The following is a 24,336-nucleotide window of genomic DNA, read 5'->3' on the forward strand; positions in this document are numbered from 1 at the left end:
GCACCCCTAGGCTCCCTGCGCTCCTAGGCGAGGGGGAGGAGTGGCTGCACTGCGCGGTAGACCGGCGGGCGGGCGGGCGGGTTGAGGAGCAGGGAGGGGAGAGGAGGGAGGGGGCCCTGGCCGGCGGAGGAGGAGGGAGGCGAGGAGGCGGCTGTAGCAGCGCACGGCGGCGGTGGCGGAGGTAGCGGCGGCGGCGACGGCAGCGGCAGCGGTAGCGGCGCGGAGAGCTGGAAGCTGGAGCCTAGAGCTCGGCCGGGTAGCGTGAGAGAAGCAGCCGCAGGAACTGCAGCCCTGCTAGCTTGGGCCAAGCCCAAACACACCGGCCTGGCTGGTCCACGCCAGCCGCAGGTGGGAAAGGTCTAGGATGAGGGGCGAGGGTCTCTCGGTAAGGGGCCGAAGCTGAGCAGAGGGGCTGTCTCCTCCTTCTGTTCTCTAGACAGTGGCTGAGCATGGAGCTGTCCCCTCGCAGTCCTCCAGAGATGCTGGAGCCGGATTGCCCGTCACCCCTGGAGCTGAAGTCAGCCCCCAGCAAGAAAATGTGGATTAAGCTACGGTCTCTGTGAGTCTTTGGCGGGGGAATGTGGAGGGGGGAGGGGGACCTGAACTCTCTGCGTGTATGTGGTGCTGCAACTGGAGCCAGGCAGGTAGATTCTCTTGGGCACACATGTTGGCAGGTGCGAGGAAACATGGCCCTGACATCCTTGTCCAGGTCACATGTGTGGGGCATCTGCAGAACAAGCCTGTTGGTTAGAGCGGGTTTAGGAGTTACAAAGCTTGTGCTTGTGTTTGTGGCTCTTTGGGTGACAGGCTGACACACGCAGCAGCGCAAAGAGGCAGCACACTGTATGTGCAGTGTGACAGGACTGCAGACAGGCAGCATTCAGGAGGTGCCAGGCTGACTCACACATATCCATGTGCAGGGGTGTGCAGATGTGAGACCTATCACATGCAGTGTGCACGAGTGTTCATGGGTCAGAGGTGTGAAGAGTGCTTGCACACAGATGCAGATCTAGTGCACAGAGATACTTGTGCCAACCTGTGGGTTCTATGTGTCTTCTTTGAGATTGGTAGTTCTTCCTCCTGTATCCCACAGGGAGCAGGATGAGGATGCCCTGCACTTTAGAATATCATCTGCTTTCGTGTCTGGAAACTGCGTATTAAATGGTCTGGAGGAGTGGGTGGAACCTTCACCTGGGAGCTAGAGGAGGGGATGATAGTGAAGAAGATTGATTGATTGACAGCAACAACGTAATTGGCTTAATCAAAGCCTTTTTATTTATATAGGATCTCTCAGTATCTCCAAGCACATGTAAGCTTATTTCCTTATTGTGGGACTAGAGTACATGGAGAGGATTAAAAGAGAAGAGGACAAGCTCAGGTGTTTCATGCACCATTCTGAGGGAGAAAAGGAAGTTTTCTTCCTGCCCCTCAAGGCAGAGCAGGATTGGGCCATGTATCATGTTTACCTCCCAGGCAGGTGCCATTGGGTAATCTCTACAGTCTATTGAATCTTAATCAGGAGATAGAAAAGATGCACATCTACCTAAGAGATTCCCTACAGCTCTAGGAAAAGAGGGGATAGATAGGAAACAATATGGTAACCATTCTTGAACCTTGTTCTCCAGTTCCCTCAGCAGCAAGCCTTTCTGACAAAGGGAGGGATGGAGGTAGGAAGTGGACAGATGCCCATGTCTATCTTGTTCTTCAAGTATTTTTCCAACGGCAATGAGCTGATAGCTTTATATTGGGCAGGTGAGTCTGATTTATGTGCTTGCTGCTTACAGAGGCCTTAGGGGGGGATGAGGCACAGTGGGCAACAAGGCTTGGAATCCAAATGTGCCCCTTTGTTCCTCTCCTTTGCTGCCTCTGGCCAATGCAATTTGCTGGATTCTTTGAAGCGCAACCTTGGAATGAGTTCTAGGATGAAGAAATGGAAAACCGGATTGAACTGATTTTTGTTGAGTGGGTCTTGATAGAAAAGGATGCTTTGCCAATGGCAACTAAGCTGAGGAGAGAGTGCCAGGTGAGGAAGTAGCTGAGAAGAAAGATGAGGAATCAGGGGCTACAGACAGAATTCCAGCGTTTCAGCACAGCACTAATGGCTGATCATACATTCTCTTGACTCTCATTCTAGGTAGCAGGGCCATGTAGTAGAATGGGTTTCCCCATTTTCATCACCCTCCACACTTTTCTAGCCAAACAAAAATAAATCTTCCTTGAAAAATTAATGACTGTTTCCCTCTTCGGTGTGAGAAAAGAGAACTCCAGAGGTGGTACTGAACTCTGGAGAGAGAAAGCAGTGGAGGTTTCCATAGTGCCTTTGTTGAGATGGCCTTACATGGTGGGCAAGGATCAGTGACCTCATTGGTTAGATGGCTTTGGTCTATCTCACTTCAGCAAGCTGGTCCTAAGAAATACTAGCTAGCTGATTATTCATCCCTAGGAGTGGATTCTCAGTCTCATTTTCTCAAGGCAGAGAAAGATTTAAAGGTAGAGCCCAGGTTGATGGCTTTCTGGATTTGCTTTGTTTGAATATTGAGAAGGCTTTGACAACCTGAAGAAGGATTTCTCTCTGTTTGGTGGGAGGAGTTTCCCAGCCCTCTAGTCATTGTTTCTAATGAGGTGAGAAAGGAGGAATTCCCTAAAATGGAAATGGAGCCTCCCTTCTCTTTCATGGGTGAGGTTAAAAGAGGTTATTTAGTCTGGAAACAGGGAGGTAGACATGACTGTCTCAGGTCTGGGCACTGAATGGAAATGGAGACAGATGGGATTTCTACACATCTGAATCTTTCTGTATGTATCTTGGTTCCCAAACACAACACATCCTATCCCCCACCCCCTTTAAAGTTCTAATCTAGGAATTCAGACTTTTAGGGTGCTTTTGCCTCTGGACATAAAACCTCCACTAATCCAATTGTTCAGGGTAGTTTCTTGTTGAAAAGAACATCCAGGAATCTCATTCCTCATACTAGAACCGTGTTGAGGATCAACTAAGAATCTGGGACTATATGAGTTAGGGAAGGCTCCAGCAGTGGGATTTTACTTCTGGCTAGAAGGAAAAAAAAATTCTAACTCAGGAGATTCATAAATAAAGAGGCTGAGAAATGCAGTCTGAAAATGAGGGGCTAGTCATGTTGATTTCAACATCTCCAGCTGAATAAGAACAATTTGACTTGGCTGTCCACTCTTATCTAAGACCAGAGGGCATTGGGGACTGTGGGGGAAAGATACTAGAACTAGATGTAGAAAGAATTTTCAGGATCTGTTTTGAATCAAGAAAAACCCTGATTGGTTTGCTGCCTTTGCTCATTCATTTATTCATTTATCCATTCATTCATTCAAGATCAGGCTGGCTGTCTCCCTCAAAGCAAGTAGAATACTAGGCTTGTACTGCTGGGTGAAGTGAATATGCTTCCTGCCCTCATGGAGAGATGGGGAGGCAAACCTTTTCTCATCTTGCTATACTTATACAAGAGGTAAAATTCTGCCGCTCTGTGTTTCTGCCCAAGTCTTTCTTTTGGGGGTCATACACAAATGAAAACAAAGATGTGGATTCTGTCTCCCAGGGCATACAAGCATCACTCTCATTTCTGCCCTAGTTTCTCTCAGGATTTTACATTTTACAGATAAAAATTCCTTCTGTGTGTGGGATAGTGTAGGCACAATCTTCTTTTCTTCTTCTCTCCCCTGTTCATTCTCAGGACCCCGGAGGTTCAAGGTCATAACAGCTGAGTCTAGAACAAGGACAAGTTTGAAATGATTTTTGTTTATTCTTGTTTCATCTGAATTTCATGTGGTACCTTGAACAAAACAAGCTCTCAAGAAATGCTATTATAAGGGAATAAAGAAAGAAAGGAATTAGTTATGTGTGGATGAAGTCATGGAATCCAGTTCTGTTGCTGACTCTGTGGTGTGTGTGTTTACCTCCACACAGAAGGGAGGGGTGAGCAGGAAATGGAGGTAGAAGAAAGGGAGATGGTACAGTTGCTGTGTATTCAGGGGTGGGACCTCAGATCAGAGTCAGGAACTGAATGAGTTACAGAGATATAAAAGCTTTGTTTTGTGTGAACAAGAGACTGAAATTGTGAGTGTGAAACATGTATACCTATAAGTCTGGGTAGACGGTGACGCACACTGGAAGCACAGCTCAGTGATGATGTGTCTTTTTTTATGGTTAGGAATGGTGTGCTTGACAGTTAATATTCTAGGAAGGTATGCTCCTACCTGAATGCCTTATATGGTTGTAGGCATGGATGAGATGATGTGTAAGTGCATGTGAGTGAGCATGTTGGTAATGGGATATGATGTATACATATCTTTTGTATGTATTTGTGACACATTCATATATTTTGGCAATCCTGAGGGAGATCCAGAAGACAGCAGGAGCAAGCTGAGGGACTAGATCCAGATTCTCGTTGATTGATTCTGCCATTGGTTCTCATGTTGTATATGCTCCATCCAGTAATCTTATGTGGCTCTTACTGGTATTGTAAATCTTTCTGTCATTCACCCATTCCCTGCATATAGCTGTGGAGCTGCTGTGAAGATTGCAGGATCAACTGTGGCTCCTCCTACCTCTGGAGAACAGGAACACCAGGCCTCTTTGACCTCAATGTGAGGTGGTTTTTTTTGTTTGTTTTTGTTTTGTTTTTCTGTCTTCTCTGAACAAACCCTCTCTCCTTCATTTATAGCTATCATCCAGGGAATCTCTCCTTCTTGGTTTTTATACCCTCTTTCTCACCAGGCATATCCCATCTCTACTTTCTTCACAGCACTGTGTGAATGAGGACTGAGTGGTATCTAGGATGTAGAGTGAGGGGGAATTCTACAGTAAGATGGGGAGAGGCCCAGAGACAGGCCAACTCAAATTCAGATTAAAAAAAAAAAAAGAGCTTCCTACATATCTGGTCTGAATAGGTATGTGGAGATTGGTGACAGCTGAAGGGCAGAGAGAATATCAGGAGATGAGTTTAGGCTCAAATTCCCACTCTTACAATCCTGTGCTGCGTGATCTTGAACTCTCAGTCTCTGTGTTTTTGATATTATTCATATGAAAGGGACTTTAAGTGATAATGTCTGGAGATCTTTCAGTACGGGAGAGCTTGCTTTGTGAAGGAATGAATGGGGGACTAATGACTGGATGGAAGAAAAAGATGAAGATTCAGGAGGCAGGAACATGAAATATCAAGTTAACTGGAGCATGATTTGGTAGAGTCTCGCTGATGAGTGATTCCATGGGAGGGGTGAGGACATGTGTCTGAGCTCAGTGAATGAGGCTAATGGGGCTGGAGGGAGGATACACAGTGAAGGGTGTGGGTTACTGTGAAAGGAAAACAGGAGTCTTTGTTACCTAGTCCTAGTGACTGAACAGGACAAAGATGGAACAATCGTAGTTCTGAACAAAGGTCAGCATGGGAAGCAACCTTTCCCCCTTTTACATTCATCCTAAATACTTGGCTTGGAGTAATATCATCAGGCTAATCGTATCCCTCAGCTACCTGGACCTGTGGAGAACCGGGGTGGGGAAGGAAGTTCTCACTCTTGGGTCAGCTCTTCTTCCTACATTCTCAGCCATGGCTCAGGGAATTCCTCTTCCCTAGTTTTTATCATCTCCCTCTTCTACCCCATGTCTTCTATCTCTACTTTAATTTTGTATTTCATCTACTTTTTATTTTAGAAGGACTCTATAAGTCCTTTAGAACCCCAATATTATTATGCTTGCCCAAGAGCCCAGGAAGCAGGCAAAGGAGACAAGGTGGTTCTACATGAGGTTGCACTTGTCATTTTTGCCCAGAAGAAGGTGAAGAGGTTGGATACGCAATAAGCCTGGAAGGCTAGGTGGATTCAGTTAGAGAAAAGCCTGGACCTCTCTAGACCTTTCCCCTTTCATTCCCTCTCAGACTAGAATGGAGGAAAAGAAAATCTTGAAACCAGGTGTGGTAGTGCATACCCACGATCTAAGCACTTGGGAGAATTTAAGGCCAACTTGGGCTACATGAGACTCTGTCTCTAAAATCAAAAGACCAACTAGCCGGCCAGCCAGCCAGCCAGCCAGCCAGCCAGCCAGCCAGCCAGTACCAAACCCTAACAAGAGATTTTGCCTGTCTTTGAGTCAGCAAAGGAATGGTCGAGGAACTCTCTAAGGCCTCTATCCTCTTCCTTGTTTTTCTTTGACTCACACCATCTTCTCCCTTTGTCCCTTTGCCCCCATCTTTCTTGGGTTTTCCTTCTTTCCTACACTAATTTTTCCTCCTTTCCTGTATCCTACTTGCCTTCTTTGTCCCTTTTGTCTTCACTTACCCTCTCATGTTTTCAGCCTCCTACTCATCCTCATTCCTGGCTGGGTTCCAGGGAAACTCTGGGGAGCCTTCCATCATCTAGGTGTTGCTGTGGTGACAGTGGGGCAAGTTGCTGCAAGACACGCTTTGGGGCCTTCTTCAGAGTCCAGCCTCAACTCCTGCTTTCTGCAGGGCCTCTCTTTTGCCTGACCAGTGACCTCATCCTCTTAGCTCCTCCAGGGAAGAAGCCAAGTAATTGCCTTTGAATCTCAAGGGGCTGGTTTTCTCAGGTATGAAAGTTGAGTAGCTATTTTCCCACTCTCTTCAGGACAGCTTTAGAGAACGAGGCATAAAATGAGGGCAGCAGGTGGAGTGGAGGTGAGATACTAAGAACGCTGAAAGTTGTTAGACATAAATATTGTCCCCTAAGGAGGGAAGACAGCTGGTCCAAGAGAGCTGGGAGAGAGTTCTGGGAGGAGCTGAGATGGGGAAGAGGTCCTGTTGTGGTAAGAAGAAAAGTGGTTGTTAAGCATTCATTGTAGACCTCCCCAAGTGGTGTTTGTTAGCCATCCTCCCTCTGTTGTTGCAGTAGATTCTGCACTCTCTCATCCCCCAGCTCCTGCTGTAACTGTGGTTCTTATTCCCGGTTGTGAAGAAAACATAAGGTTAAGATTCTGCTTCAGCACATGGGATCTTAGCAAACCCCAGAGGGGTGTTGATGGAGTTTGTCAGAGAGGAAGGCCAAGGTGTATCCAGAGATGTCTGTGGATAGGGCTGGGAGAAGAGTCAGGAGTATTTAGGGTTGCTTTTGGCTGAGTGGGTTCTCAGGTCAGTTGAATGCACAACTGCAATGCAAAGTCAGATTTGCAAATAGTTACAGAGGCTGCAGTGGGTCGTGAGGCTGCCAGCTGGTATTGGCATTGTTTAGGCTTGGAAAGAAGTGGTGCTTCTGGGTCAGGTGCCTGGGGAACCTTTTACAGGCAGAATCTAGGGCCTATGAAGATCCCCCTTTCCTTCTACATTCTCAGCTTCCCACTCCCTTCTTTATCAGCCATCCAACATATACCCTGGCATCTGTTCCCTAGTTCTGTCCTCTATGTCCACCTTGTTTGGAAACTCCCTTCAGCCTGAGCTGAGTGAGCACACTTGCCAAGTTTCAGAGCTTGGAGCATCTGCACCAAGCTGGAGCTTTAGGAATTCCAACCTGGAAGATGTGTAATATCTCCTCTGCTTGCCTTTGAAATGTCAACAAAGTTGGCTGTTGTTTTGATTGCTGCAGAATGTATTGAGGGTAGATATGTAGGAGAACTTCTTGGGAAATTCACAGAGGTTAGGAAAAAGGAAGCTATCATCTTCCATTACGACCTGGTAAATGCTGATTTGGGGGAAGCAGTACGTTAGTCAGAAAGGAAGAACCTGGGAATCAAGACCAAGATACCCTGCTTCACTATTGCCTGCAATGCTAGGCCCTGAACTCAAGGGCAACATGGGCTATAGAGGAAGCAACTGATTTCTAGTGCTAGATGATAGGATGGGGAGAGTACTGGGACCAATTTGCAGTCCTGCTGACCCAGCCTTCCGCTGTTCCACACATCTGCAGTCATTCTTGCCAAACTTCCAGCTCTTACCCATCTTAGATTGCTTTGAGCATCTGGTCAGTCCCCTAGAAGCAGAACATCTGCTGGAGACATCTGCTGGGATATGGTCTAGAGGACTAGTGGGGTGGTTTGTGGAGATAGTCAATAAGTGCAGAGAGACTCCACAGTGCAAAGAGAGGGGTCAATGAACACATGAGCTGGAGAAGCATTCTTTTGGATGTCTGGGCACCTCCTCTCTCATCTTTCTTCACCCTGTGCTATTGCCAGCCTTTCCCGATTACTCCCTTTGTCAAGGGCTGGAGTCTGAGGGAGAGGTGGTGGTGTATTTGTGTGCTATATCCAGTCAGGTACTGGGACAGTTAGGTTCGTATTAGTCTGATCTAAAGTTGGAACTGCTTAAATTGTTTCTTTCCACAGCACAGTCTGTGCTGTGCTGGGGCTGTTGCTAGAAACAACTGTTAGAAATGGCTTCTAGTTAGGGGACTGGGGAGTTGTGTTCGTACACTGGCAAGGTAGAAGCAGACCTCATCACTCTGTGCCTCAGTGTTTTTTCTGGCCACCTTCTGTAGCACCTCCCAAATTTTTTTCTTTCCTTGTTTGCCTTCCAGGACCTTCTACACTTTTATCTCATCTCCTTTTGCTCTTTTGGGCTTCTGTCTAACTCACCAACAGTACTGTCTACCAGGATGGGCAAGTATTGACAGTACATCTTCTCCACCCCCTTTCTCTGTCCAGTGCCTAGAGATCTCCTATGGCTGCCATGACTACTATGTCAACCTGAGGTCTGCCATCTTCCAGAATGGCATCCGAATTCTGCCACTAGGGGGGCTATTTTTATCTATGGAGCCACCCCCGCCACTCTGTCCAGCCAGCTGCCAGAACTAGGGCTGCTCAGATAGCAATGGGAACCAGGGAGTGAGGGGAATGTGTGGCAAAGTTCTGGTTGCTCTTGGATTCTGCAGCCCCATGTTCTACATGGTTCCTGCCTCTGTTTCTGCTGCCTCCCAGCTCTTGTGGACTTACAGGGGAAAGAGAAAAGCTCTAGATATTTGGAGAGACTAGAGGCTTTCCATGCATAGTTCAGGTTCCATTTGATGACTACATGAGAAAATTGGGTCCTGAGCACTAGTGGGCATCTGGGAATTTGTTTATGGAAGCCTCTTAATGAATATTTGAAAACTAACTAAAGGATTGAACTAATGCAATAACCTTCTGGATGAATATACCACAGTATAGTTCCCAAAGTGCTCTTGTAACTCAGGTCCTCACTAGATGTCTGGGAAGTGTGTATTATTTACCAGATTTAAACATGGAAACTAGAACTCAGAGGTATTTTCCTATGGTCCTACACAGTCAGCAAAAGCAAGACAAATAAATTCTCCTGAGTTTTACTCAAGTCATTTTAAAACGAGATTTAGCTGATGTCCTTGTTTGTTTTTAGTTTCTATGACTTTTGGATCCTTGAAATTAGCTAGATAATCTCTTCCCCAATACTACCCCTTCCCCTCTCCTCTCCTTTTATCTGACCAGAACCAATTTTTGTCCTCTTTATCAATAATTAGTCCGTGATTCATGGGGGAGAAAGTTGGGTGTGGGCAGGACAAGGAGGTCCTGTGTTTGGGCTTTTCCTAAATTACCTCTAAATTCGAGGGGTAATGAAAATACAAATGGGTATTGTAAGAGGGGAGGAAGAGACCTTAAAGGAGAGGAGTGGAAGAGGGTGATGGAATACACAGGACATGAAAGCAAATGGGGAGAGGATTTGGAAGGGAAGTGGGCCTAGCAAGAAGAGTCAAGAAGGATGGGAGAGAGCAGTGTAGGAGAGGGGTGAATCAGAGCAAAGCATAAAGCCAGGTGTGGTAGCACATATGTTTAATCCTAGCACTTGGAAAGCAAAGGAGTTCGTAAGCTTGAGGCCAGCCATCATGAGTTCCCGGGCTATAGAGAGAGACCCTGTCATGAACAAACAATCAAACAACAACAACAAAAGAAAACCTAATAAAACCTCAACATTAAACAACAACAACGACAGACTCAAACCAACCAAAAAAGCAAAAAAAAAAAAAAAAACAAAAACCAACCAAAAGCAAAGCAGATTGACACATGTTTGGAAGTGCCATAATGAAACTTGTAACTTTTTATATTAACATAAACATTAATAAAAATATATGAAAGAGCTGAAGGGAAATTGACACTGGACTTCTTGTGGGGGTCTTTATATCTCGGTCCTTCCTCCTAGCCAGATGATTTAGCTCAGTTAGAGGTAAGCGTAGATTCAGGCTTCAGTTCAGGGTGTGGATGAATGTATGAATCCTCCCACCACAGGAAACGGATGGTGATTGCCCCTAAATCTCTCCTTACTAGGAACTGTCTATAATCACAGGCTGGAGTAGGTGACACAGCATATTGTATAGAGTGAGCAGTCATTTGTCCAGCCATCTTTGCTGCTGTTGAACAAGAGAGCAGAAGGATGACGAGATACCCTCTTCAAGGATTTCCAGTTTAAATTAATGTCTACCTCTCAGTGGGAAAGTTGGGTTTAGCAGAGGAGGGCTGCAGGCAGGAGAGCTAGCACAGCTTGGATGCTGCTGTTTGGGACTGAGTGCAGCTGGCTGTCACCTGCTCCTCTCTTACCCATCCTTCGCAGTCAGCATGGAAAAACAAGCCAAATGGCTTGGCCAGAGACTCTGATGCTGGGTCTAATCCTTTCTTTCTGAGAGCACTAAGCAGCTGGTGGCCGTGGTAGGGAGGGTGAAGGGAGTGGGCACAGAGAGTGGTAGGTCCTCTTTCCTCTCCCTTCTTGGCCACCACTCCTCTACAGAGCAACCGTGGGTCTTTAACCTCTGCCACTCGTCTGCAGTTCACTTCCACTTGTCCCACCGCTCAGAGCCTCTGAGAAACAGCAGGTCCTTAAACTTCGTTTGTTTATACTCCTTTAAGGCCTTGGCACAGTGACAGTCTTTTTTATTTCTCTGCTTCTGAGCGGTAGGGAAGGAGGGAAAAGACCCGGTAATAAAACCCAGGCTCTGGGTCTGTTTCTCTCCCCCGCCCCCCACCACACTAGTCCCTGTGAGCCCTTTCTCTTATTCCTCGCCTAATAGAAGGACCCTAGATTTGAGGATGCGTTTTTTGTTTCAACCCTCCTACCTCCTCCTTAGCTCCGCCCCAACCCCAGGGGACCAATCATAGCCCCAATGAGCTTGTATTGGTGATGTCATCTTGCAGCCAATCCGGAAGCTGTTAGGGCTGTGTGCATAGTCCACTTGGCGATGAAAAGGCCAGGCTCTTTCCTGCCGGATGTCAGGAGGGGAAAGAGGGGTCTTGGTCCTCAAGGTCTCCTGGGAGTCTTATTTCCCCCTCCCAGGATCAGTCATCTCTCCTTCACTTCTGACCAGTGTTAACCTCATTCAGGTTAAATCACGGTGTCCCCCAGTCTCCGTATGTAAGATGAGAAAATCAGGGCTAGGAGTAATTTGGCCAGGCTCGCGTTTTGTTTTGTTTTGCTTTTGGTTGTTGTTTTCTGCTAGTTCCCGCCCACCCCCTCCATTCTCTTTGTTTAACAAGTCTCCTCACCCCCACCCCCGACTTTTCATTCACTATGTAGTGGGGTGCAGTTTTCTGACAGTGATCCTTCTCTGGCCTCTAACTTCTGCAAGACCCTTCCCAAGTGCAAGTAATTCTGTGGGGCCCTCCTGCCTTGAGCATTCTCTCAGGTGCGCTAAGGATCCTGGAAGAATGGCCCTAGAAGAAGCCCGAATTTGTAGGAGTTGGATCTGCTTAGCCCCTATGGTCTCTGGCTGGGCCCCTTCCACTCCTACTATAGACTTCTCTGTGATTCTGGATGGTTCCCTGTTCCTGCCTCCGGACATTGCCTGCTAATCCCTTTTTTCCCAAAGAGGAGCCCCACCTCTTTAGAGCAAGGGGCTGGCCTGTGCTATTTCTGGCCTTTCTGGGACTCTTCTGACAGCAGATTCTTGTTTTCAGCCTGATTCAGATGTGAAACTTTTCCCGCGGCCTCTCACCCAGTTCCTGTGGGCTAGGTCTCTGTCTCATCACCCCTCTAGCCAGGCCCTTTCTGTTCCCTGTTCACAAAGTGCTCTCTGGTCAGTTTCTCAGTTCTGCTGGGATCTGGAAGAGGAAGTTGGGGGTTCAAGAGGGAGTTGTTACCCAGTAGGGGCCCTTGTGCCCTGGGGTCAGCCTTTTGATACTTTGAAGTAGGGAACTTTGATTTCCATGGCAAACCCTGTTCCTGTCCAGAGGAGTCACCTCCAGGGGCCCATCCTCAGGTAGGTGCCAGGGAGAGGGGAGGAGAAAGGGGGCAGGAGGAGAGGGTAGTAGAAGACAAGGTAAGGGAAAGAAGAGGGGCCAGGGAGGAGAGGGGAGGGCAGGAAGGGGGACAGGAGGAGGGGCACAGGAGTGAGGACAGGTTGCTTGTGAACTCTCATATTTCCACTTCTCTTGTTATTTATCATATCTCCTATTTCTATATCTCTCTGCTATTTCTGCTTGACTATGACAGGTATTTTCACAGGATTTCTCTCTGTTCTTTCTGATCCCTGGCATCCTTAAGATCTTATATGCCTGTACCCCCAGCCCCCAGCCCTCATCTCTCTCTTCTCTCCCCTCACTCTGTAGGCCAGATTGGCCTTGAACTCATGGTGTTCTTTCTGTTACTGCTTCCCAAGTGTTGAGATTGCAGGTACAAACTGTTATGCCAGGACTTTTTTTTTTTTTTAAGCCCACAATACTGGAGGGGAGCACAGGGCCTTGTACATGTTAGGTAAGAGCTTCACCAGTAAGCTACTATGCCCCAACCCTTTGTTTATCTCCTCCCACCTTGAGGCAGTCTTTTTCTAAGCCCCCTGTCTACAGAGGACTTTGTGGCAGTTTTGGAAATAGTGGCAGTCAGCTTTGGAAATCCCCAGATGGCCTGTCACATAGTGATCTGTAGAAATGGGCTGGTGGGGGCTGCAGTCTTCTCTCTATTAGGGCTTTTATTTCCAGAATCTTTCTTTCAACTAGAGTTAGGGAAGATTGGGGCCTGCCAGGATCAAGATTGGAGGGCACTAAAAGTAAAGAAGGAAGAAAGTGATGGTGAATCGGGTATAGCTGGGAGTGGTACGAATTCTGGGAAACTTCAGTTTTCCTGGAAGTTTCCTGGAAGAGCTGGTCAGTGTTGAATCTCTTCTTCTCAAGGGAAGAGGCTTTTCAGGGTCAGGCTCTCTGAGATCTGAAACAGAGGGCTGGACTGGAAGTGTTGTAGGTGAAGAAAAGGACTTTCTGTAGCTAGTGAGGCACAGGGAGACTTCTCTTTGAAGGACTTTGAAATAAAAGAAGCCTTGCTGCCTAGCATATGGTGTGTGTGTGTGTGTGTGTGTTTATTTGGCTTTAGGAAGGTGCAATTCAGCCCCTCTCAGCTGCCTGAGTCCAGCTCCTTTTCTTGAATTCCTTGTTTATCAGATTTACTCTTTAATCTTTCTTCTTCCCCTCCATGCCTTTCTGGTGTCTGGATCATGTTTTGTTCAGACTTCCACAGAAGCTTCTAGCAGCCGAAGAAGGTAGAACTTGAATAGGCTGTTTAAAGTCAGAAGCCTGGTTGGGAAGTGTTATTTTGTAAGCTCTGACAGGTGGCCTTTCACCTAATTAGTCTTCCCAAATCTCCTCTAGTTGATGAACTTGCTCTAATTATGGACACCAAGTAAACCAGGCACTGCTTGTACCACACTGGTAATTGCCATGCCCTATAGTTCACTGACAGGTCCAGAGAACAGAACACATTAGGTGGTACTGGCTGAGGCTGTGGTGCAATGTCCTGTGTCTCTCAACATGCTAATTACACTGTCAGACTTGAGCTGTCTTAATACCACCAATGTGTCGGGACATAGGTAGGTCCCTTAACTTTAGTGTGAGTTGTTAGCCTTGCCAACCTGAAACTGACAAGTCCTGTGATCTTAGGCTATAGGCACTTCCTTATTTCCTAGATGCCTGCTCACACGCATCAAATGAGGTTTTAAATTGTATAGTCACTAGCATTTTCTGTCTTCTCCATTTAAAATGGATTTCTTCTCTTGGGCTGGGATTGGATTGCTGTATTTAAAGGACTGTGGTTGGAGCAGAGTGAGAGCCAGTGACAAGGAAATGGCAAGTGGCTCAGGGAGTAAAGAGCTTCTGGAGCAAGCCTGATGATCTGACTTCAATCCCCATAACTCATGTGATGGTCAAAGGAGAGAATGGAGTATACAAATTGTCCTCTACCTTACACACATGTCACATACACACACACACACACACACACACACACACACACACTAATAATACATTTTAAAAATGTAATAAATTTTAAAAATGCATGCCTTCCTTTGGTCTAGCAAATGTGCAGTGAGGTTTAGAATCTACTAATTTGGAACCATGAGCCAGGGTGATGCTGGTATCTGCTGTCTCCAGACCACTTTTATCTGTCTGTCTGTCTGCCTACCTACCTACCTACCTATCCATCTGGGAATGGGTGTTGAGACAGAGTTTCTCTGTGTAGCCCTGGCTGTCCTGGAACTCACTCACTCTGTATACCAGCCTGGCCTTGAACTCAGAGATCCACCTGACTCTGCCTCCTGAGTGCTGGGAATTCAGGCATTCACTACCACTGCCTGGCTTAGAATGCTTTTTAAAAGATATTTTGCTTTTATGTGTATGTGTGTATGATTTTGTCCATGGTATGTGTATACCAAATGTGTGTGGGTGCCTGTGGAGGCCAGCAGAGGGTGTTAAATCCTCTGGAGCTGGAAGAACAAGTGTGCTAGGAACTGAACTCAGGTCCTCTGGAAGAGTAGCTAAGCACTCATCCACTGAGCCATCTCTCCAGTCTCTCCTGGCCCATTTTATTTTTATTTTATCTCAGGTCACATTTTAATACATATTGATTAAGAATTAGTGACCTGTTCAACGATGTATCTCAGGAAGTGAGCTTTGAACCTGGGATTTCGGCTTCAAAAACTATACAGTGTGATAAACCATGTCAAAGAGTTGGGTTTGTACATTGGAAATGTGGTTTGCAATCCTTTCCCCACCTTTCTCCCTCTTTGGCCCATTGTGAGGATAAAATGAGATAAAACAGGAGAAAACATTTTCAAAATGTAGAGCTGGCTGTATTGTTAGCAGTTATGCAAATGGATGCAAATGAGAAGCCGTGGGTGTGGCTGTTCACTTGGGAGCCAGACCTTGCATTTCCCTAGCTTGGTTGGAAAAGACAGTGGTGGGCATTGAATGATGGGATCAGGGTTTTTGATTGAAAGAGGGTGGAGGGTGGGTAAATGAAGTAGCAGATTAGGGTTGGAATATGAGGAAAACTGAATCACAGGCAGTAGAAGAGGCCTTTCTTTCTGTTTTGTGTGTGCCTATTCCAAAGCTCCCCAGTTACCAGGACTAAGTAGAGATGGAGGCCCTGTCTAGAGTGCACCTTTTTGTTCTGTGATTTTCTGACAGTTCCTGACTGGTGGCCCTTTCTTGTTTACTTGGCTGGGAAAGCCTTCCAAGATGTCTAGTCCCTTTTCTTTTTCCCTTATGTAGCAGGAGTGGACTGAGCTTTCCTAAACCTATCCTCCTTGTCAGACAACTAGCTGACTGTTTCTACATGGAACCAGTGAGGCATAGGTAATGAGGTGGGCAAGAGCCTACTCAGGAGGCATAGGGACTCCTCCTTCCAGCTCCCACCCCCAGACTGGCCCCTTTCCCTTCTGCCCTATTTACTCTCAGACATGTGGGCCAGGACTGCTGGACTCTGAGGTGAGTCTTGGCTGGTGATACTTCCTGGGGCTAGCTGTTTTGAGCTCCTATTCCAAAGCTGCTGAGACCCCAGGTTTCTGTAGCCAATTCTGTTCAGGAATGCCATTGTCCTCCCCCCACCGCCTTCCCTGGCATCCCTGGGAATTGATGCTAATTTCAGCCTCTGGTCCCTGACTCATTCTCTTTTCCTCCCTGACTCACAGTGTGACCTTGGATTGCTGAAACCCCTTTCAGTGGGAAATTGTCCTAGCTACTGTCTTACCCAACCTATATGGAAGAGCCTGTGTATGAGGAAGTGGATGTTGGGAGGGTGGTGATTCCTTTCTTCAAAATCACCATCTAGAGCCAAAGTGTCATTTGTGATTCTGAGTTGCTTTTGCTAGTGATGTGTTTATAAAAAGATAAAGAGATAAAGAGAGTATGTTCTGTGGGTGTGTGGAGAGGTATGGGGGAAGGGGATGTCTCAGCGGGGCCCATGCTGAGGCATCCCTTCCCCTGAAGGACCAGCCACACCCGGTATAGTATAGAATAGAGTTTATTCAGGGCATGGGGAGGGGAGCCAGGAGGGTAGTAGAGGCAGAGAGAGAGAGAGAGAGAGTAGAGGAGTAGAGGAGTAGAGGCCGGCTATGAGCACGTGGGGGGGGGAAGGGAAGGGAGAAGGGGTGAGGGGAAGGGAGAAGCAAGAGGCAAGAGAGATGCAAGAGATCAAGAGAGAGAAGAGGGGCAAGCAGTCCCTTTTATAGTGGACCAGGCCTACCTGGCTATTGCCAGGTAACTGTGGGGGTGGAGTTTAGACAGAATGCTAACAGCTAGACTTCCTAGAAACCTCTCAGTTAATTAGTGACCCCCAGAATTCAAAGCTGCAAAGTGTGAAGGGACTGTCCCCTTGAGGAAAGTATCAGAAGAATGAGAACCCTACCATTTTGCAAGGGTAAAACTTTGGCTGGGCCATAGACAGGGCATGAGGCTATCTGTGGCATGAGCTTTGGACAGCCAGGGGTTAACTTGCTTTGTCCTGGTTGATGGATTCTGGAATCATAATCCATTAGCTCTGCCTGCGTGGAGTGAGGCCAGGCAGAAACATTCAGATTGGTCTTTGTTCTGTGCCTTTGCCATCCTTGCCAGGATTGAGGGGCTGTGGATGTGTTCCCCCTCCCTGCCTTGACCAAGATAATGAAAGGATCCTGGGGACTGTTTTGATTGGTGTTGATCCCAAAGCCATCTCTCCTAGGGAAGTATTGAGACTGTGAAACAAATCATCTCCAGAAACATTTCCTCCTGGGGGTGCCACCTGCCTAGACTTAAACTGTGGGGGTTTATTAACTTATAGGTAGACACCATAGCCTGGCGTGAAAAACACTGACTTCTGTTGTCATTAATGTTAGAACTATTAACATCTCAGAAGACTGAAGGTGTTTCTGCAAAGTGCCCCCTAATGGGGGAACCCCCTGAATGGGCTGTAGTGTCTAAGCTCGACATCTGTACCCATACCCTGCAGGCTGCGCTACATGGTGAAGCAGTTGGAGAATGGGGAGGTTAACATCGAGGAGCTGAAGAAAAATCTGGAATACACAGCTTCCCTGCTGGAAGCTGTCTACATTGATGAGACAAGGTGAGAGAGGCATGTAGATGGAGACGGAAGATGTTAGATAGGCAGAGCTCCAGAGAGGGAGGAGAGCAGAGCTGGAATGAGGCCTGCGTGACAGGGACAGACAAAGAGAATGGGGCAGATGCCCAGATAGACACTGCCTGGAAAGGGCTTGGGTGGAGCTCAGGGATGGAGTGTTTGCTTCGCATTCCTGACACCCTGGCCTTATCCAGTACTGGGAAATACAAAGGTAAAAACAGTGATGGCTTCAGGGATGCAAGGGACCATCTAGTTCTCACCTCACCCACATGGAATACCTCTTTAGACCTATGTTGGCCAGGAGGGGGTGACTCTGGTTCTATTTGGCTACTGAGTACTTGTAGTACACAAGGATGAATTGAAATATGTCTGTAAATTATATGCTGGCTCTTAAAGATAGAAAAAAGAAAGAACACAAAATATGTCATCCATTCATTATATGTTTAGTTTCTTTCTTGAAATAATATTTTGGACGGATTAGCTTAAATAAAATTGGTCATTAAACATTCCACCAGTTTTAAAACATTCTTTTTCTTTAATTTTAAAAAGAGTTATTTATGTTAATTTTACTTGTACATGTGAAGGCCTGCATGGATGTATACACACCACATGCATGCCTGGTACCAACATAGAGGCCAGAGAGGGTGTGAGATCTTCTGGAACTGGAGTTACAGATAGTTGTAAACTGCCTGATGTGGGTTCTAGGAACTGAACTCTGGTCCTTTGCAAGAATAGCAAGTGTTCTTAATGACAGAGCCATCTCTTAAGCCACTTGCCAGTTTCTTCTTACTATTTTAAGGTAGCTACTAGAATAATTAAAAATTTTTTGTTGTTTTTGTTTGTTTGAGACATGGCTTCATGTTACCCAGGTTGGCCTTGACCTTGCTATATAGCTAATGTTTGCCTTGAACTCCTGGTCCTTCTGCCTCCACCACACCTAGAAAAAATTTAAATTTCATATGTGAACTTCGAAGTTTATTTCTGATGGACTGTGCTGTCCCGAGCATCCCTGGAAGGTGGTGTTTTATCTTTGGCTAAGTCATGTTCATAGTGATCTCACTGCCTTAAGTGAGATATTTCACTATTAGACATGTTCCATAGGAAGATAGACACAAAGAGTTGTAGTAAAAGAAAGGAAAGGTGAGGATGGAGTGGGAGAGTCACTAAGTGGGTACGACTGGGTGTAGGGTCTCAAGCTGTGACTTTCCTCCTGGTTCTCAGGCAAATCCTGGACACTGAAGATGAGCTTCGGGAACTTCGGTCAGATGCTGTGCCTTCAGAGGTGCGGGACTGGCTGGCCTCCACCTTCACCCAGCAGACCCGAGCCAAAGGTCGCAGGGCAGAAGAGAAACCCAAGTTCCGAAGCATCGTGCATGCTGTGCAGGCTGGGATCTTCGTGGAGCGGTGAGGTTTGCCCATTCTCAGCCTCCCTGACCTCTATTGTGTGTGCCCTCTGTCTCAGCCAGCCTGATCTTTCATGACCTTACCTACCCTGAAACTTATTCTCACAGCCCCAATTGGCCAAATTTCTCCTCCCTACACCGTTCCTGATTTTTCTATGTTCTTTCTCAGGATGTTCCGGAGAACATATACCTCTGTCGGCCCCACATATTCTACTGCAGTCCACAACTGTCTCAAGGTGACCCCTGGGTTTTTGGGAAAGAAGAGAAGGTTGGGGGTTGAAATAACCATTGGGACTACCAGATATTCTGTTTGTGGTGTAATTTTTTTTTTTACTTCCCTTTTAACTACTATTTCTATGTTCTTCTGGACACCTTTTGCTTACCTAAGAGGCAAACCCTTGTTTTCTTGTTTCTCTGGTACTGAAAGACACCTGGGTTGAAGGAGACCCACGTAACCACGATTGCTTTCTTGCTTCATTGGGAAGTACACCTAGAAGTCTAACTGATCTTGCTATCATAAGGGGGATTTGGAGGGGAGCTTCCCTGCCTAGTCTGTTGTTTTTCCACAGAACCTGGATCTCTGGTGCTTTGATGTCTTTTCCTTGAACCGGGCAGCTGATGACCACGCTCTGAGGACTATTGTTTTCGAGTTGCTGACTCGGCATAGCCTCATCAGCCGCTTCAAGGTTTGGCAGTGTCCTACCTCTACCTCCAGGCAGGACTCCCCACTCCTCTCTGTCTAGTCCTAAAAGATTCCCATAGCTTCCTCATCCTGTCCCTGTGTTGGGGATGTCCCCCGTGCCCATCCCATTCTTGCCTCCCCTCAAACTGCTGTAATCTGACTTCTTCCTGAGGTATCAGCCTGCAAGTAGTTAGCTTGGGATACTGCCCCTTTTCCTTCCTGGCCTGTCCCCTTTGAGCTGGCTGCCATCTGTCTCCCTTTCTGCTCCTGTCTGTGGACTTTGGAGGTCTAGAGCCTAGTGCTGTCATCCTTTGGGATTAGAGTCTCTCCATTTGTTCTCTGGGGGAAGGGAGGGGCCAGAATACAAACCCAACTACTCTGTCTCCAGCTCTGGTCTGTGCTGGGGATTGTCTGGAGTGGACTAGCTCTGGGAAGAACTGGGAAGGGTTGTGTGTTTGGCAGAGAGGAAGATAATCTGGATAGAAGTCTGCTCCAGGTCTTTCATCTGGTGGGAACAGCACTTGGAGGGAACTGGGCCAGGAATAAACACTTTGGAACTCACCTCTGGAAGAGAAGTGTGGAAGGTCGACAACTGGCTCTGGGGTATGGGGTGGCACTTGAGGTGGCAATAGATGTTGAAGGTGAAGTTGCAGATTTTAAAGGGTGTAGGCTGAGTAGTAAAGGTGGGGGTGTCCTCCTAGCAGTCCTCTCTTACTTCACTGGAACATTGCCCATGCAGGCTCTCCCTGACCTTTGACTCTACCTCTTCTGACTGAGCTGCTCAGATGGGTTCTTCTCTGGGGCTTCATGAGGCCTGGCCCCCTGAACTTTCCTTGTCCGCTCCAGCTCTGTCTTCTTAGGCCAAGAATTGCAGGCTACCTTTCCTAGCTCCAGTTTCGATATGTAGTTCTCAGATGTACTTCAGACACCAGCTTTTTCCAAACTCCCTCCCTATGTGGAAGGGCTGGGTTAGGGGGCCCCAAGAGTAGCTGCAGTGGGTTGGCTTTAGCTAGCCTGCCTGACTGCTTCACAACTTTTAGTGATAGGGATGTGTACTGCATCCTGGTCAGGCTTCCTTCCCAAGCTCCATGGTCTCTTCCCTTCCTGTTCCCCCCTATTTTTCCCTTCCCTCTAGGGACACCATGGCAACACAAAAGCAAGGGCAGTTGTCATGGAAACGGTCCTTTAAAATTCCCTGAATTTGGGGCACAGCCCTCCAGGGGTAAGGGTGGGGGATGCTCGGGTCTGACTAGTGGCATGTCTTTGTCCATTGTCACTCTGAAGCTCATCTGCAGAGCTCTGGATCCCTTCCTGGTCTCAGGTGAAGATTAGCTTTGCCCTCGAGGAGCCTTGATATCCTAAGAGATATCCCAAGGACATATAAAGTCAGGGACAGAATTGAGAGTGGATGGATAGAGTCCTAGCTCTTGGGGTATGTGTACATGTATGTAAATGCTGTGGGCCTGGTGGGCTGCCTGTTGATGTATGTGGGGTAGAGGTGGTCAGGGAGGAATTAATTCACAGAGGAACAGGTGCTCCATATCTGCTACAAGGGTGCTTGCTCTGTAACTCATCTTATTCTTCTTTTGTTTCTGAGTTTTTCTCCATGGTATTAGATTTGGAGGTGGTGCAGGTGGTTGGAAGGTAGGAGGGAGGCTTTCTTTCCTTTCCTTAGAAATCTCCATGGAAATAATAATTATAGATACTCTTCAGAGAGTAATTACTAAATGCCTTGTACTTTTTCTCACTAAATCCCAGGTTGGTAGTAGTATCTTTATTTTGCAATTAGGAAAGCACAGGAAAGCTTGTGGATTATCCAAGGTCACACAGGCTGTAGGTGGTAGAGCCTGAATCTGAACTAGCAGTTGAACTAGCAGAGCCAGTGCTAGTCCTTTGGGCCACTCCCAATTCTTTTCGGGGAGGGTGGGTGGATGAAGTGAGGTGGAGGTCTCCCTGTATAGTCCACTCTGGCCTGGAATTTGCAAACCTTTTGCCTCAGTCAAGTGCTGGGATTACAGGTGCACATCATCACACCTGACTACCTTGTAAAGAATACTGGGATTGCTTGTCTCATTACTTTTGTGGATTCTTGATGTCACCATTCCTCCTGCAGATTCCCACAGTGTTTCTGATGAGTTTTCTAGAGGCCTTGGAGACAGGCTATGGGAAATATAAGAATCCTTACCACAACCAGATCCACGCAGCTGATGTGACCCAGACTGTCCATTGCTTCCTGCTCCGCACAGGCATGGTGGTAGGTGCCTGGCCATGTTCCTGCTGTTCAGGACCTGTGGATCTAGAACTAGGAAGCCATGGCTGTTCTTTCAGTGCCCCTTTCCTCATTCTGCTTCCTGGAATTCCAACACCTTCAGAGTCAAATTGCATCCACTTCCTCCAGAGAATTCCCAGGTGTACCACACTTCCTGGGCACTGCTGGGGACACACCATAGAGTGTAGTGGGCATATGACTGGTGAGGACAGAGGAAAGTCCCTGGCCATTCTGAGAGTTGAAATACATGGCTAGCTTTGATGATGGTGGAGTGAGGAAGGTGTCTGGGAGTGATTGGCAGAGTGCTGGGCCTACATCATTCTCTTCCTCTTCCCCTAGCACTGCCTGTCAGAGATTGAGGTCTTGGCCATCATCTTCGCTGCAGCCATCCATGACTATGAGCACACAGGCACAACCAACAGCTTCCACATCCAGACCAAGTGAGCAATGGGGCATGGCAGGAGCAGGAGGGGCCAAAGATGCCAGAGGAGCCCTTTATAGGGGACTGGGCATGACATACAGCTTCACAGGTCAGAATGCGCCATCCTGTACAATGATCGATCGGTGCTGGAGAATCACCACATCAGCTCTGTTTTTCGATTGATGCAGGATGATGAGATGAACATTTTTATCAATCTCACCAAGGATGAATTTGTGTGAGCACAGGCCAGCATGTGGCATCCCTGAAACCCTAACCCCAGCCTCCCCCTGCACCCCATCCTTTAGTCCTACCCTTTGCTGAAAGGACTGGTCTCTGTTTGTCCACTTAGAGAGCTGAGGGCCCTGGTCATTGAGATGGTGTTGGCCACAGACATGTCTTGCCATTTCCAGCAAGTGAAGACTATGAAGACAGCCCTGCAGCAGCTGGAAAGGTAGTACATGGAGGGATGTAGGGCAGAGAGGGCCTTGTGAATCAGGGTACAATGGGCAGTGGTGCACCTGGGTTCTTACCTGGGTTCAGAGACTCTCCTGGCTCCAGGCACTCATCTGAGTGTACACAGGTAAGTGTGTGTGGTGTTTCTGAATGGACTTGTGTCTAACTGGTCTGAATTGGCCAGGAGCCTGGATGGGGCTTTTATTGTAGTTGCAGGACAGGATTACTCTGGAATGTTGGGAAATACAATAAATCTTTTTGGACATGTTCTTGTCTGAAATGTTAACAGTGAAGTGCCTCTCGCCACACTAGCTCCTATTCTAAAGGCCACTGGGAGAGTTGTGTGAGGTTACAAAAATGTTGTAATTCTACCTAATGCTGTTTAAAAGTGACTGGGAATAGATAAGTGTGTGTAATCAAGAATGGACTTGGTGCTCTGGAGGTGTGTGTTGACCTGTGTGTATGGTGTCTGAATAGAGACTCTGGGGTCACCATGGGACATTGTTGGGGGGTGGTTAACAGCAAGAACCATGATTATCATTGTGAATAACATCACTGGGTACACATTATGTGTCAGACACTTTGAAATACTTGTTATAAGTCATTTAATTCTCACGACAACTCAATATGTAGCTTTTCACTTTTGGCTTGAAGAAAATGAATTACAGCATTTTCAGTAACTTATTTAGTGTCTCACAATTAGTGGATGGTAGATATGAGAGGGAGTCAAATTCACATACATTGATTCTAAGAGCTTGGCTTCTGAGGTTCTTATCTGTGCTTCTACATCTGTACACACAGATGAGTATACAAGTGTGTAGGCTATTTAGAGTTATGTGGAAAGGTGTGTGTGTGTGTGTGTGTGTGTGTGTGTGTGTATGTATGTGACTAGAAGTTGGGGAATGGTCAAGGTTTCCTTTTCCTAGAAGATCAGTTTCTTTTTCTTCAACATCTCCCCTAACCAGGATTGACAAGTCCAAGGCCCTATCTCTTCTGCTTCATGCTGCTGACATCAGCCACCCAACTAAGCAGTGGTCAGTCCACAGCCGCTGGACCAAGGCCCTAATGGAAGAGTTCTTCCGCCAGGTAACCCTGTCAGTGGAACCTTCCTACCCCCTGCTCTGCAAGCTTCCCACCTTTTACTCTTGAATGGATCCCAAGCCTGTGGGGTCAAGTCTCTATCAGCCCAGCTGGATTCTGGGTTTTGCTATGCACCCTCATTTTCAGGTCATAGGGGTAGCATCTTTTTCTCCCATTGCAGCCACTCATCTCCCTAGATCTCCCAACCCTGAGGTATCCATCCTCTTTTCCTAGGGTGACAAGGAAGCAGAGCTGGGCCTGCCCTTCTCTCCACTCTGTGATCGCACTTCCACATTGGTGGCCCAATCCCAGATAGGTGAGTCTGAGGGGAAGAGGAAGGGAGACATCTGGGCCTGGCCAGGCTTGTTCCAAATCTCCAACTCCCCAAACTGCTCTTCTTTCTGAGGCAAGGATGAAGGGGTAGATGGAGGACTCTGTGACAAAGGAGAAGGATCTTTCTGGGATCTCCTCTCCAAGTTGTCCCCAATGGGAAGGCTCTTCTTTCAAGTCATTTCTCTAGGCTTTGTTACTTGCAGCTGAGGCTCACAGCCATGCTCCCTCTCACCTCTGCCTAGCTCTCCAAGTGAGACATCTTTGTTGATTGAGCACTTCCTGCAGGTTTCATTGACTTCATTGTGGAGCCCACCTTCTCTGTGCTGACTGATGTGGCAGAAAAGAGTGTCCAGCCCTTGACAGATGATGATTCCAAGTCTAAAAGTCAGCCCAGGTGACTGCAGCTGGGGTAA

General features: G+C 47.2%; 1 protein-coding gene across 2 annotated transcripts in view; it reads left to right on the forward strand.

Annotated features, from left to right (window-relative positions):
- Pde1b (phosphodiesterase 1B) overlaps window positions 1-24,336 on the forward strand; it is a 27,241-nt gene continuing 2,905 nt past the window's right edge. Inside the window, exons 1-13 of one of the 2 annotated variants that reach the window (XM_028781137.1) lie at window positions 1-348; window positions 437-559; window positions 17,154-17,267; window positions 18,504-18,686; window positions 18,855-18,921; window positions 19,255-19,371; window positions 21,481-21,621; window positions 21,976-22,076; window positions 22,167-22,292; window positions 22,407-22,508; window positions 23,476-23,596; window positions 23,825-23,906; window positions 24,209-24,317. In XM_028781137.1, the coding sequence (XP_028636970.1) occupies window positions 450-559; window positions 17,154-17,267; window positions 18,504-18,686; window positions 18,855-18,921; window positions 19,255-19,371; window positions 21,481-21,621; window positions 21,976-22,076; window positions 22,167-22,292; window positions 22,407-22,508; window positions 23,476-23,596; window positions 23,825-23,906; window positions 24,209-24,317 (1,373 nt within the window). In that variant the 5' untranslated portion in view covers window positions 1-348; window positions 437-449. Of the gene's footprint in view, window positions 349-436; window positions 560-11,716; window positions 12,163-17,153; window positions 17,268-18,503; window positions 18,687-18,854; window positions 18,922-19,254; window positions 19,372-21,480; window positions 21,622-21,975; window positions 22,077-22,166; window positions 22,293-22,406; window positions 22,509-23,475; window positions 23,597-23,824; window positions 23,907-24,208; window positions 24,318-24,336 lie in introns of those variants that run through there. The other variant, XM_028781138.1, reaches the window with a different exon arrangement.

Source organism: Grammomys surdaster, unplaced genomic scaffold (genome assembly GCF_004785775.1).
Source record: "Grammomys surdaster isolate TR1022 unplaced genomic scaffold, NIH_TR_1.0 374, whole genome shotgun sequence".
NCBI lineage: Eukaryota > Metazoa > Chordata > Mammalia > Rodentia > Muridae > Grammomys > Grammomys surdaster.